Source organism: Varanus komodoensis, unplaced genomic scaffold (assembly GCF_004798865.1).
Source record: "Varanus komodoensis strain SLA01 unplaced genomic scaffold, ASM479886v1 scaffold74, whole genome shotgun sequence".
NCBI classification, from domain to species: domain Eukaryota; kingdom Metazoa; phylum Chordata; class Lepidosauria; order Squamata; family Varanidae; genus Varanus; species Varanus komodoensis.
The window spans coordinates 1,262,430-1,274,982 of NW_025336401.1; the positions used below are offsets into that span (position 1 = coordinate 1,262,430).

The following is a 12,553-nucleotide window of genomic DNA, read 5'->3' on the forward strand; positions in this document are numbered from 1 at the left end:
GACACAGGCAGATCCAGCAACTGGTTAGGTTTGAGCTTTCCCAGATCTGCTCCACCAGAAGGGCTGAGACATTGTGCTCCTACCCTGGGTTTCCACACCTGGTTTCCACACCTGTCACTGAGACTGAAAGCAGCAGGAGGATTTCCAGTCAGGTCTCATCACTCCAGCCTTCCCTGCAGATGGCAGACGCCCCCCTCCCTTCTGTATCTAATGCAGTCAAAAAGTGTGTTAACACTCACTGCTGATCTCTGGTCCTGGATGTTGTCAGGATGTTTCCCCTCATGTTTAGCCAGAATCTGCTTCCCCGCAATTGGAAGACTGTTCTCATGTCTCCGCTTGGTCTTCTCTTCTCCAGACTAAGCAGACCTGGCTCTTTTCAAGCACTCCTCATTTGTCAGTAACCTCCCTGAACCGTACTCCAAAAGGAGTGCAAGCACCGCAATGCTGAGAAGAATGACTACTTCCTGGGATCTGAGCAATATGCTTCCGTTAACGCAGCTTAAGACTGCATGCACTGCTTTGGCAGCTGCATCACGGTGCTGGATCACCCACATGGACTGCTGCCAAACTAGATTAACCCCATCCTATACTTGTGTCCCTGATTTTTTTAACCTCAGCATGTTGCTGAATTTACCTTGTTTTGGCCCAGTGTCAAGATTATTTTAATACTGCTGCTTACTTCTATGACCTTAACCATTGTAGCCAGCGTCCTATTGCTTGCATATCTGAAAAGCATCCGCTCCATACCCTCTTCATTAATTCAAGTAATTCATAAAAATAATGACCACCACACAGCCTAAGACAGAGTCCTCAAGGCCCTTTCAAGGCCTCCCTCCAAACTGCTGCAGAACTATTAATAAGCATCTGCTGGGTACCACCATTCAACCAGCTGTAGATCCACATAATAGCAGTAGCACCAAACCCACAATTCACCCTTGTGTCAAGGTATTTACCTCAGCCTTGAGAGAAGGCAGAGACAGGTTAATGAATGTGTGAATTAGTGAGGGATTAATCCCTAATCGGAGCCCTCTTTCCTTTCATACTAACTTTGCTCGGATTCAATTTAGCCCACATCCTCTGCTTTGCTTACATTATACAACACCAATGAAAATCCTTCGTTTCACAATCACTTCTGTAAGAAAAAAAGATTCTGTGGCACAAATGAGCAGAGCTTCAGGGCTATGCTCTGCTTAGCCACCATCTTGTGATTTATTGGTTATAGCAACTAGTTAGTTTCTTTAGAATAGGCACATCCCACAGCTCTTCCAGCAAGTAGGCTGCTAATAAGCAAAACCTAGAACATTTCTTCCAATGACTGCCTGTCCAAATATGAAATGGTAAGTCAGTGTTTTAAACTGGCCACTCTTTAAACTCTCCCTCTGTTCTTTCCAATGGCCTTACCACTAAGCAAGATGCAGCAAACTCACGGCCTGGAGCAGCCCTAGGGATTTGTCCAGCCACCAGCAAAACCCTCCTTGCAGACTTCTCAGTCCGACCTGAATGCAAGACAAGTGAAGGACACCAAGGGTCAGGACTTGGCACACTCAAGAATGAGAGGAACAAAACTATGTTTTATTCTTGAGCATACATTTGATCGCAAGCAAAAGGGCAACTGACCTGGAGCACATGGTAGAGTCCCCTTTTATACCTTTGCTGACCAGGTGATGATGACAGGCATCCATTGGTTCAAAATTCCTGCCATGGTACATGGTACATTCCTGCTGATTGGTACATTTTGGTGATTCCCATGCTTACCTGGGAGGCTGGGCTACCTGAGGGTTGGCTGGGAGGTCTGGTGAGGGATTTATCAATCCCTGGCCTCGCAAACAGCCTGACCAGGGTTAATGCCAGCCACCTAGATATGTCCTATGTAAGCCATGGTCCAGCTTTGCTCCCCAATGTTCTGGACCATGGCCTGGCTTCACGCACCTCCTGAGCTGGGCTAGGCACCTCTCCTCCACCCCCTCATGCTTTCTCCTTCCTTCTCATGCACCGCCAGGATACTTCATGATCCTGCTTGTGCAAAGGGTTGGTTGTTGCCTCCCTCTGCTGGTAACAAGGCATTCCCACACCAGAAAAACAGGTTACTGGTTGATTTGAGCTGGCCCTTTCTTAGCAGAGGTGAGCAGAGCAAGCCAGGAAAGGGCAAGTTTTCCCCGAGAGGGCAGCTTCCTGCAGGCTCAGGCCTTGCTTCATGATGCACAGAGCACTTCCACACTGTAACGGCCAGCGCTGCTGTTCTTCCATACCCACTGCATCCCCAGGTCCATCTGGCACCTGGCTCACCCTTCCCTGGAGGGCTGAAGCAGAAACCCATCTGGACATGCCCCTGTCTTGGCAAGCTCGTTTAAAATGGAGCGATGCTGGGGGGAGGGGGGGAAGCAGTGTTATATATATTTTTTTAAAGTCCTTGTATCCCACCCATCACAATGTCTCAGGGTGGCAGCACAGTGAAATAAATCTAAATACGGTACAGCATCACTAACAAATAAAATTCAATATAAAAACACAAATTAACATTTAAAATAATGGGAAAATAAAAAAGCTTTGGCCTGGCGCTGAAAAGTGTTGGCACTAACTGATAATTTTAATTTTATATTTGTAAATCAATGTATTTTTTGTATTTTTGTATTTAATGGTAATTTATTATGTACTATTGTATTTCAATGTATTTTATCATGTTGTAAGCCGCCCCGAGGTTTCGGCAAGGGGCAGCATAGAAATGTTATAATAATAATAATAATAATAATAATCCCTCTGGGGAACAATTTCCAAAGCCAAGGCACCACCCCTGAGAAGGTCTTCTCCGGGTTGCAGCTCTTCTGAGCTCCCTTAAAGAAAGCTCCCAAAGAAGGGCCTCTGATCCACATCTTAGGAGTCAGGCGGGTTTATATGGAAGGAGGAGCGCCTTCAAATATCTAATCAGGGGTCTTCAAACTTTTTGAATAGGGGGCCAGTTGAAAGGCTGCAGTGACCGTCATGGGCCGGTGAGTGGGGGTGCCGTTGGGCACGCATGAGGCAGCATTAGACACGCACAGAGATGGCTCACTCGCTCAGAGATCTCCCAGCGAGTCCAAAACCATCTCTGAGCGAGCGAGCGAGCGAGCCACCACCTCCCCGCCAGCACCGGCAAGCGTGTACTGGAGGCAGGCGGCGGCAGCTTGCTTGCTCGGAGACCATCTCTGAGCGAGCGAGCCATCACCTCCCTGCCTGAGCAGCAAGCGCGCGGAGTGGGCGGGGAACGGCGGTGGGGGCCAGATGGAAGGCCATGGTGGGCTGGATCTGTCCTGCGGGCTGTAGTTTGAGGACCCATGTCCTAAGCCACTTAGGGCTTTTTAAGTCATCACGAGCACCTTATAGTGGGCCCGGATTTCAACCGGAGCCAGTGCAGATGGTACAGAGCCGCGCTGTATGTGCGTATCTGCTGGTCCCTGCTAGCAACCTGGCTGCTGCTCTGTTCTGAACCAACCGGAGAATCTGCCAGGCTCTGCTCATCCACGCAAGGACAAGGGCGTAGTTAGTGGATTAGCCAAAGCTGAAGGGAGCGCTCCTCCTCCCCACAGCAGTACCTGGAGCTCAAGGGTGACTCCGTGTCATGCACGCGCGCGCGCGCTCTCACGTGCTTGCGTGTGTGATACAGATATCTATATGAAATATAATATATAAAAGTACAGAAGACGTTGGATGGGCCCTTCCGCGCTCCTGCGGCCCCCCTCAACCCCGGCCAGGGGCGTCGAGGGCCGCGGTGTGAGGTGACCGAGGACGCCGGGCAGCTCCCACGCCAAGATGCCGCGCGGGCTGGTGGAGGGGAGAAAGAGCCCGGGGCCTCGCTGCGGGCGTGCGCTGGCGGCCGGCAGAGGCCCAGGCGCGCCCGCTCCTGCTACCGCGGCCGCCGGGAGGGCCCCGCCGAGGAAGGGCCGGGATCTCCAGCGGCGCCAGGCCCGGCACAGGCCGCATCTTGCGAGAGCGGTTCGGGCGCCCCCTGTCGGAGCCAGGTAGTCGCGCGCGGCCGCGTCTCCCCGCCCCCGCGCTTTACCCTACCCAATCAGCTCCAGGGAACCTTCACGAAGGACGAGTCACGTGGAGGAACTCACCAATGGGAAGAGAACTTGCTCCTCCCGGTCTAGTCCGGCGGCGCCTCGGCTGGAATTTCCTGCGCTAGCGCGAGGGCGGACCCACTTGCGGGGGGGGGGAAACACCCAGGCCGAGTTCTGAGGCCGTCGAGCGGACCGTACCACCTCAGAGGGTGGTGCATCCCACTCTGCCTAGTCGCTCATTTGGAGCTCCATGAAAGCCCCAAGGCGCGCAACTGCGGGGACGGCTCCAGCTCAGCTATGCTGGTTATCTGCTTGCGGGCTTGCTTTATTAGATTTATACCCTTTTTTCATTTTAAAGAACTCAAAATGGCTTGCATCGTTCTCCTGCTCTCAGGCTTATCCCCACAACAACCCTGTTTAGTAGGCTGGGCTGCGAGTCTGTGACTGGCCTGGAGCCACCTAGCTGGCTCCACAACCGAGATCACCAGGGTTTCAAGCCCTGGCTTTTAACCACCACACCAAGCTGGCTCTCCTTTTACTGTTTAAAGGTAGCCACTTCTTCAAAATCCAGGCCTGCAGGGAACAGAAAAAGTGGCCAAGGAGCTGGGTGGCCTTTTAGCGATTGCACTCCAACTCCCATCAAGCCCCTCCAGCATGGCCAGTTGAGAGCCACAGTCCTAGAGTCAGCCGTGAACTGGAGAGCGCGAAGTGCAAGTCTCTATTCAGCCATGAAGAAATTTGGATGGTTCGGAGCCCGCGCAGCTTCTCACCCAACCGACCTGTTGTGAGCATGAAATTGAGGCTGGGCAGAGGTTCACTCAGGCTTCGGGGCAGGATCTATTGACTGCAGCTGATTCAGATGTTATGCTTCAGTTATAAAAGCTTATTTTTTGCTTGTGATGAGCTAGCGGACTCACGCTTAATCCTGAATTGCTTTACTGACTGCACTGTACCCTAAGAACCACGGCATATAGGGTAGGTTAGAAATATAATGCAATTATTGAAGGGCATTGCTGGCATATAACCTGCTTGCATATGACCAGCAGGTGTAGCAAATGATATGATTAAAAATCCAGGCTGAAAGGACAGTTGTATGTTAAGGAAGAGGGCTCAGCCCTACACAAAGATGGCATCTTATCACAATGCTCCCAGGCCAGTGCCTTAGGACTTTTTGTTCCAGAAAGAGTCCTCACATTCACAGTAAGCTCACAAGTTGAGCATGCAACAGTTTTGTTAAGCACATGTCCTTAAATACAGGGGTAAATCCCAAATGGCTTGCAGAAGTAAGGCAAAGACCCAGAGCAAGGGAAGGTTGAAAACAAGGGTCACGCTCTGCTGCCAGCCAGACTATGAGGATATGAGGGTGCAGCTTCTCTGAGTCCGGCTGAGAACCGTGTTTCAACTGCCAGCTTCCCTGGGACTGGGTGTTCTAATCCAGCCTCAAACACCACCCAAACTGTAGGTATGGCAGAGAGTCACAGCAACTTCTTTTCAAGATTTCACCTAGACACACTTAAGACAACCTGTGACTGACAGCACAAGGACACACTGGCTTCACAGTGGTTTAATATGAACAAGTCTCGGACATTACATTAGACAGTCAACCGAAGACATAGCTTGCTGAAGTATTAAGCCCCACATCAGAATATATATATGTACAGCAGCAAGAGCCTTTTGATCTTCAGACTTGTGCACCAATGAAGGAAGGAGTTTGAAAACCCACTGCTAATGCAGATTTGCCAGGCGGCAACTGAGGCTGCTACAAACAGGCATGTTAGCACTTTTCCCGTGGCAGATGAGAATCGTCTCCACAGAGGCCGCTTCTCTGTAGCCATTGCTTTGGAAGCCAAGAAGAGTGAGCTTGTTGCCATCAAGTGGTCCCATGGAGGGGTGCAGTCTGTCTATTACCATCCTGCAGGCCCACCCTGCCATATACAGGGTTCTGCCTACCTGCCCTTTCTCACCTCCATTACACTCTACCACCCACCCCAAGTAGTGGAAGATGCACAAAGAGGCAACTGTAAGTCACTTTTTAAGTCAACCCACTTTACCACCTGGGTTGATGCTAATGCCCCCACCCCAATATGCACTGCAGGGCAGTTTGGGGGATTAAGGAGGGGTCTTGTTTAAATGCGTGAAAGAGGCTTGTTAGATGGCCGAGAAGCACCCATGGCCATGGAAAAGACCTCCCACCAGATTAAATATTAAATGAACGGTAGAGAGCTTTTCACTGTAAGCCCAGATGGATGCTGATGTGAAGACAAAAGGTAGGATAGGATCCTTTTCATTGGAAGCACGCCTTTGTAGCTTCTACAGCCAAGAGGTGCCCCTGGCCCAGGCCTCCACAAGACTCTGCTTAAGAAAGCACAAGAGCTTGGAGAGCTTTCCTGCTTCCTAACAGCTCTCAAAGGCGCTTCATGCCTCAGGCAGGACGTCTGATCTGCCTCCACCTTTTCCAAGGCTAGAGTCTCAAGATAGGATTAGCAGCTAAAATCCCAAAACATTCCAGTGGGTGTCTGGGTTCGTGCATGACGGCCTCTTGTATGAACTCCCTCAGAAGAACCTTACTACTAAATAAAGGGCGCTTGCAAGCCATTTTTGGTCTAGAGTGGCCTTTCAGCGAAGAAGGGAGAGACTTGCCGCATTCCAGTCATGGCTTTGATCATTCCCAGGCAAAGGACACAGAAGCATGCCTCCACAACTGCTCGAGAGTGTGAGGACCACATTCTCCCTAGGTGTACCTGTACAGGTGCCCCGCATCCTTGCACTGAGGTGTGAAAGAGGCAGCTCTGATACAAACGACAATCGTACACTAGTTCCTATCAAGCTTTAGGCATCCACCAACAGGTGCAGCTATTACAGGTTCTCACTTGTTTTCTTTTTCTTTTTGCAGAGACCAAAGACCAACAGAACTCAACACTGCTGCCTGACAAGGAAAAGGGATGGGACAGCGTGGTGGGTGACACTGGGCACGTGGGGAAGTTCAGAGAGAGAAAGCTGGTTCAGAAGAGACAGTGTAAAAATAAATGTCATTTTTGCAAGGAGAGAGAAAATGGAGGATACCGGACTCCCCTACTGGCGGACCTTCCCTGGGACGTAATTCCTATCGATGGTCTCCTCTTGCAGGAACATGTGCAAGCAGCGTTCATTCTGTGCCAGCGGGTGTCCAGCGATTCTGCCACACACAAAAAGAGCGAGCGTGAGGCCAGGGTAGCAAACGGGAACCAGCGGCTGGTTCTGTGCAAGAGCTTCGATGGGCCATTCCAGAGACACACACAGCGGGGGAAATGCTTTGGCTGGCTGTGGCAGCTGCTGCTTATCCGTCTGCCAACCACACTGCCTCTCCAGTTGTCCGGTGTCTGAGGAAGAGCTTGTGGGATGGACAGGCCCTCCCCTTAGACTTTGGAGGGCTTGGATGGCTCTGCCCCGTGACCTGGAGAATGGGGGAAGGCCTTGCATCTTGCCCAGGGACAAGGCCTGGAAGACGGAGGTGGGGGTCTGAACGTGTGGTGTGTGTCTGGAGGCTCCGAATGCCTGCAGAAGACTGTTCAGTCAGAAGTGAGGGAAGGGACAACTGCCAGGGCTCCCTTGTATGCACTGTGGCTCCCATGACAACTGGAAGTGCTACAGTTCTGCAGACTGCATACAGTATCCTACAGACATACACGTTCTATACTTGTTTCGTCTTTAGGGGTCTCCTCATTGGCAAGAAACAGAACTCAAAAATGTGATGTCATGACTTGTGGCATACAGCAAATATGGACATTTACCAATCTTGTTCCAAGGCTGGTTGCTGAATCCGTCGTCTTGTTAAGGAAGCAGGCATGGTCCCTACTCTGCGGTGGCACCCTGCCTGTGGAGTGCGCTCCCCAGAGAGGTCCGCCTAGCGCCGTCACTATTTGTTTTTCGGCGCCAGGCCAAGACCTTTTTATTTCAAACTTATTTTAATTGCTAATTTATTATGGTATTTATAGGATTTAAAATTTTTAAGCCGAGATGCTACTGGGCTTTTTAATTTCTAATTGTATTAATTGTTATTTATATGTTTTAATTATGCTGTGAACCGTCCCGAGGCTTTGTTGCGATGGGGGCGGCATAGAAATGTTTTAAATAAATAAATAAATACATACATACATACATACATACATACATCCTCCCTCCCTCCCTCCCTGCCAGCAGCAACAAGGACCTACTCCGACCAGCCACAGAGCCTTTTGGCACTGTTGCTACCATCAAGGCGCTGGTTTTAAAGATTTCGGGACCCAGCTGGGCAGACTGTGACCCTCTAGATACCGCTGGACCGCAGCTTCCCGCAGAACTGAAGACTGGCTGGGCCTGCCGGGCAGCGTGGGCCAGCAACAGCAGCTGGAGGGCTGCACGTTTCCTGTTCCCGCCAGAGGGTGTTTGGTTTAATGTGCCCTCCTCACGGGGAGGGGAGATTTGCACCGCCACATTTTTCGCTAATCTTTGAACTCAACTTGCCCACGGGCAGTGACCACTGTCCGATGATGCCAAAGCAACCTCCTCCTGCACAAGTCCTGTCTTTAGGACTCCACAGAAAGAGGGCATGAATAGGAAGGCAGCTTAAACAGAATATGGGGTTGCTGGCAGTGATGGCAGAGGGGGTCCTCCTTGAAGGAAGGAAGGCAGGCAAAGGTGTGCTTTTGCCACCGACGCAACCCATCCCCTCTCCAACCATTTGGAATCAAAAGAACCACGTAAAGCAGACCAGAGCACCGTCTTCCTGTTGAGAGCAACCCTTCTTCACTGGTAACCTGTTGGGGCTTTTATAAGTGGTGGGTGGGGCTGAAACCAGGAGTGGGCAGGCCACCCAACTGTATTTGATCTGCACCCCGCCTTTCCACGTTTTTTCTTTCAGCCGCCCCCTTCTCTTTCCTCCTTCCCCCCCTTCCCTTCCACCCAACGGATTCCAGAGCACTGCAGACAGCTCTGGAAGCCATGCCAAGGGCTGCCCTCCTGTGGGGCGGCCATCCAAGCAAGGCCCTCCTTAGCCCCGAGAGGGCCGGAGGTTCACACTGCACCGTGCTGCAACCCATCTCCTTTCTCTGCGCCCCCCGAGCAGCCATGTCAGCCTTACTTGTTTATGAACTGTTCTAAGCCCTGTCTTCTTTCTTCTATGAAGGACTCCTCAAAGATGCCCTCATCTCCTCGGAAAGGGAGCTGGCGTTTCAGTGCTTTGCCAGGCAGCGGAGGCACTACAATCTAAAGGCAAAGAACACCACGTAAGAAAGGAGCAAAGCTGCCACCTTGCTGCTGCCCCTGAATCCCCCAGGGACCCAAACTAGCGCAACAGGGGAGTGCTCCAGAGATTTCTGCCACAGAAATGCAGATGAGACCCAGCTAGTTTATTAGCGCTGAAGAGCGGAGCTTCTCTGTGCGTCTGTGCACCGAGGCAGCGCTCAGTCCTTCACTCACCTTACTGTCACGCTCCAGCTCATTTTTCAGCCATTCAAAGTCACTATATCGCCGCCTAACGCAGGACTCTTTCAGTTTGAAGATGGGCAGGTTTGTCTGAAAGCAGAAGAGGGAGTCATTCGCAGCTGCTTTAGAAGCTACTCTTTCCAGGTGACAACAGGCAGTATTAGAACGCGGTGGCACGTTCACTGTTCACATTTGTGCCGAGAACTCATCTTTGCATGCCTCTCGCTATGCAGAAGTTCAAGAACCAAGACTGCTGGAAACGGATTCCTATATCCTGTACTCGGCCCTGGATGCCACATGCTGTTCTGCAGTGCAGCAGGTGATTGTAGGACATGCCCTCCCATTTATCGAAAGGATGCATCATTTCTAATCCGAAAGGTCTCAGGACTAGCTTTTTATTCTGTACTCTGCACTGTCAAAAAAGAACATTAGCAGGTGCACTGGAAAGGGGAACTTTCACCATGGCTTGGGTAAACTGCCGCTTGAGTAAAAGACTCTGGGCCACATTGTTAGCTAGCCAGGATCCTCACTGTTGTTAGTGTGTGCATCGTGCAGAAGAATACGATGTATGGAGCAGAAGAACAGTGCAGTTCCACCCATGAGTGACACGCTTTAGGGAGCGCTTGCACACACCCTTACGAAATGGGCGGGAGAAAGCGGGAGACCTTCACTGCAGCCTTTCCCTCGCTTTTGGGGTGGTTCCTTTCAGACCAATGTTCAGCTTTGAATTCACTTATCTTTCCAGCCATGCCTTCTATAAAGAACAGGAGCAGTCAGTAGTCTGTGTCCAGGGTTAAGAAAGAGAATTGCCAGGTCTCCCATAGAAATTCGATTCTGGCAACCAAATACCTCAGTGAAGGCATAATAACCTCATTCTCCCATATTAGCCTGCCCAGGTTTCAAGAACCGTGAGAGGGATCTTTCCCAAAGAGCCTTCTTGGGGGCTGCTTTCAGGCCCCTGAACTCCCTGCAAAGCCAGCTCTGTTTTCACTGTCCTTCTGCTGGCAGAGTTACTGTTATACATTCTTCAGTAAGGAACTGTAAATGGGCACACTGCTGGCCTGTACAAATGCCACCAAGGTGGTGAACGATAATAGAATATGTCCAGAAGCAAAGAACTGACCCATACCTCTTTGGTCCCCAACTATGCATCTCTATGGAAGAGAATGACAACAGGCTAGGTAGAACTGGAAGTACATCTTCTGAAGAATCAACAGGGCCTTTTTTAGTATAAAGGCAAGCACCCCAACTGAGGTTTTATGAAGCTATTCTGTTAGCTGCATGAGGATCAGTAGCAAGTCACCGGTGCCAAGGAGTTACTGTCTATTTCACAGCCCGCTGTCTCAGGCTACTTCTTGGCTAAATTTATATGAGCAAGGGATCAGATGCAAGCCCAGGAGGACCTTAACTCCATCCTGCCCTCCATCCACTTTATACTTAGCCTCACCCAGAGAGAGAGGAAATTCAGGAATGTTTCTACATTCCTTGTAACTCTTGCACCATTCTGAACAGTCTGAAAGGAACATTATCTGAAAACTTGAGTATTCCACAAAACCATTGGCTCTAAGCTGAAGCACACAGGTAACCATCTGTTTGTATATGGGACTTACTCTGCTTTGCCCATCTTGTTTCTGCATTGCTTCTTCCCTCCCTCCTCAAAGTTTAGGTTGCAAGCTCCTACAGGCAGCATCCTATGCTTCTCCTAGAGCATTCTGTAAGGAGAAAAGGCTGGCAGGGATGGGGAAAAGGTTTCACCCACATCCTTTGCAGCCTACTGTCACAAACCTGGGGGCACACCCCAAGAGGAGACTTAGTGGGCTCTGAGAGCATCTGCTTAAGGTTGTACCGTACCTTCCCACAGATGGCTTTAACAGAATGAATCAGATTAAATGCAAGTTTATCTGTTTCATGCCAGCCGACAGTACCCCCGTTCTGTATTATTTCCTACATTTTGGCCCCAGGTTTCTCCCAAGGAACTCCAGGGAGCACACACAAGTCCCTTTCCCCACTCTTTGACTATATTTGCACATTAATCCTGCAAAGCAGCTCAAACTGAGAAAGGGCGGGTTTGACTAGCCCCAAACCTACTCAGCGCTCTTCATCGAAAGAGAAAATCTGAGTCCACGTCCTCCTCTGATGCACAGCTCCAACTCGCGCTGGATCTCAGTGAACGTACCCTAAACCTCAGCTGCTATCAGAAAAAAAGGCTAGCCTTTTTTCAAGGGTAGAAATCCCCACCACTGATGTGCAGCAACTGGGCATGCAAGGTAACGGGCTCGTCTTTCCCCAGCCTGCTGCACTCCAGGTGTGTTGGCCCACAGCACGCATCATCCCCAGCTAACAGCAGTACTAACTAAATGCCTATACTGCCCAGCAGCCAAAGATCTCAGGGCGGTTCACAACCCGGCCTTCCCATCTCTACCTGTTCTCGCTCCCCCTCGGCCCTGAAATCCACGGGGTGGCCTTGGGCCGGCGCTGCCTCGCGGGCCGGCCTACCTCACAGGGCTGTTGCTGGAGGCTAAAAGAGCCGCCCGGGGTTCCTTGCGGGAACAAGGCAGGCCCAGCCCGTAGCCAGTTCCCCCCGTTCGATGCCCGCTGGGCACAGGCCCGCCCTCCAGAGGGGCTGGGCTGCAGCCCCCGTCGCCGCGCCGGCAAGCGGCCGAGGCGGCAGCCCGGCGCTTCTGGGGCCCGGCCGGAGAAGGCCCCGGAGCCGCCCGCCCGCCCGCCCGCCAGCCCGCCCGCCAGCCACGCCACGCCACGCCACGCACTCGCATGCGGAGCTCGTAGCTCGTGTAGCGGGCGCGCCCGACGCCCACGGTCTGCGGGTTGAAGATGTCGATCTCCAGGAAGTTGCTGGGCGGCCCGTAGGCGTCGGTCAGGTCCTGCGGCTTCGAGTTGAGGCGCCGCGTGTCCGCCACCGCCGCCTCGCTCATGGCGCGCAGCCGTCCGGGCGCGGCGCGGCGCGGCGCGGCGGGCAAGGCGGGGAAGGCGAGTCTCGGTCAGCGCCGCCTGCGCGCAGCCCGCCCTCCTGCTGCCGGGGCCGCCGCCGCCGCCGCCGCCTTCTCCTCGGCGCC

General features: G+C 51.9%; 1 protein-coding gene across 1 annotated transcript; it reads right to left on the bottom strand.

Moving 5' to 3' along the window:
- Window positions 1-5,586: 5,586 nt before the first annotated feature.
- Window positions 5,587-12,454, bottom strand: SNX12 (sorting nexin 12). Its single transcript, XM_044452779.1, has 4 exons — window positions 12,248-12,454; window positions 9,474-9,569; window positions 9,136-9,260; window positions 5,587-7,212 (listed from the first exon to the last, which is right to left on the bottom strand). Exons 1-4 carry the CDS (start codon window positions 12,410-12,412, stop codon window positions 7,110-7,112), a joined length of 489 nt encoding a protein of 162 aa, XP_044308714.1. The 5' UTR covers window positions 12,413-12,454; the 3' UTR covers window positions 5,587-7,109.
- Window positions 12,455-12,553: the final 99 nt, after the last annotated feature.

Coding starts and splice junctions, on each gene's coding strand:
- SNX12 (XM_044452779.1), bottom strand. CDS start 12,412: ATGAGCGAGGCGGCGGTGGCGGACACGCGGCGCCTCAACTCGAAGCCG. Junction 9,570..12,247: donor GCTACGAGCTCCGCATGCGA/GTGCGTGGCGTG, acceptor TTCTGCTTTCAG/ACAAACCTGCCCATCTTCAA. Junction 7,213..9,135: donor TTAGAACAGTTCATAAACAA/GTAAGGCTGACA, acceptor TGTGTGTGGCAG/AATCGCTGGACACCCGCTGG.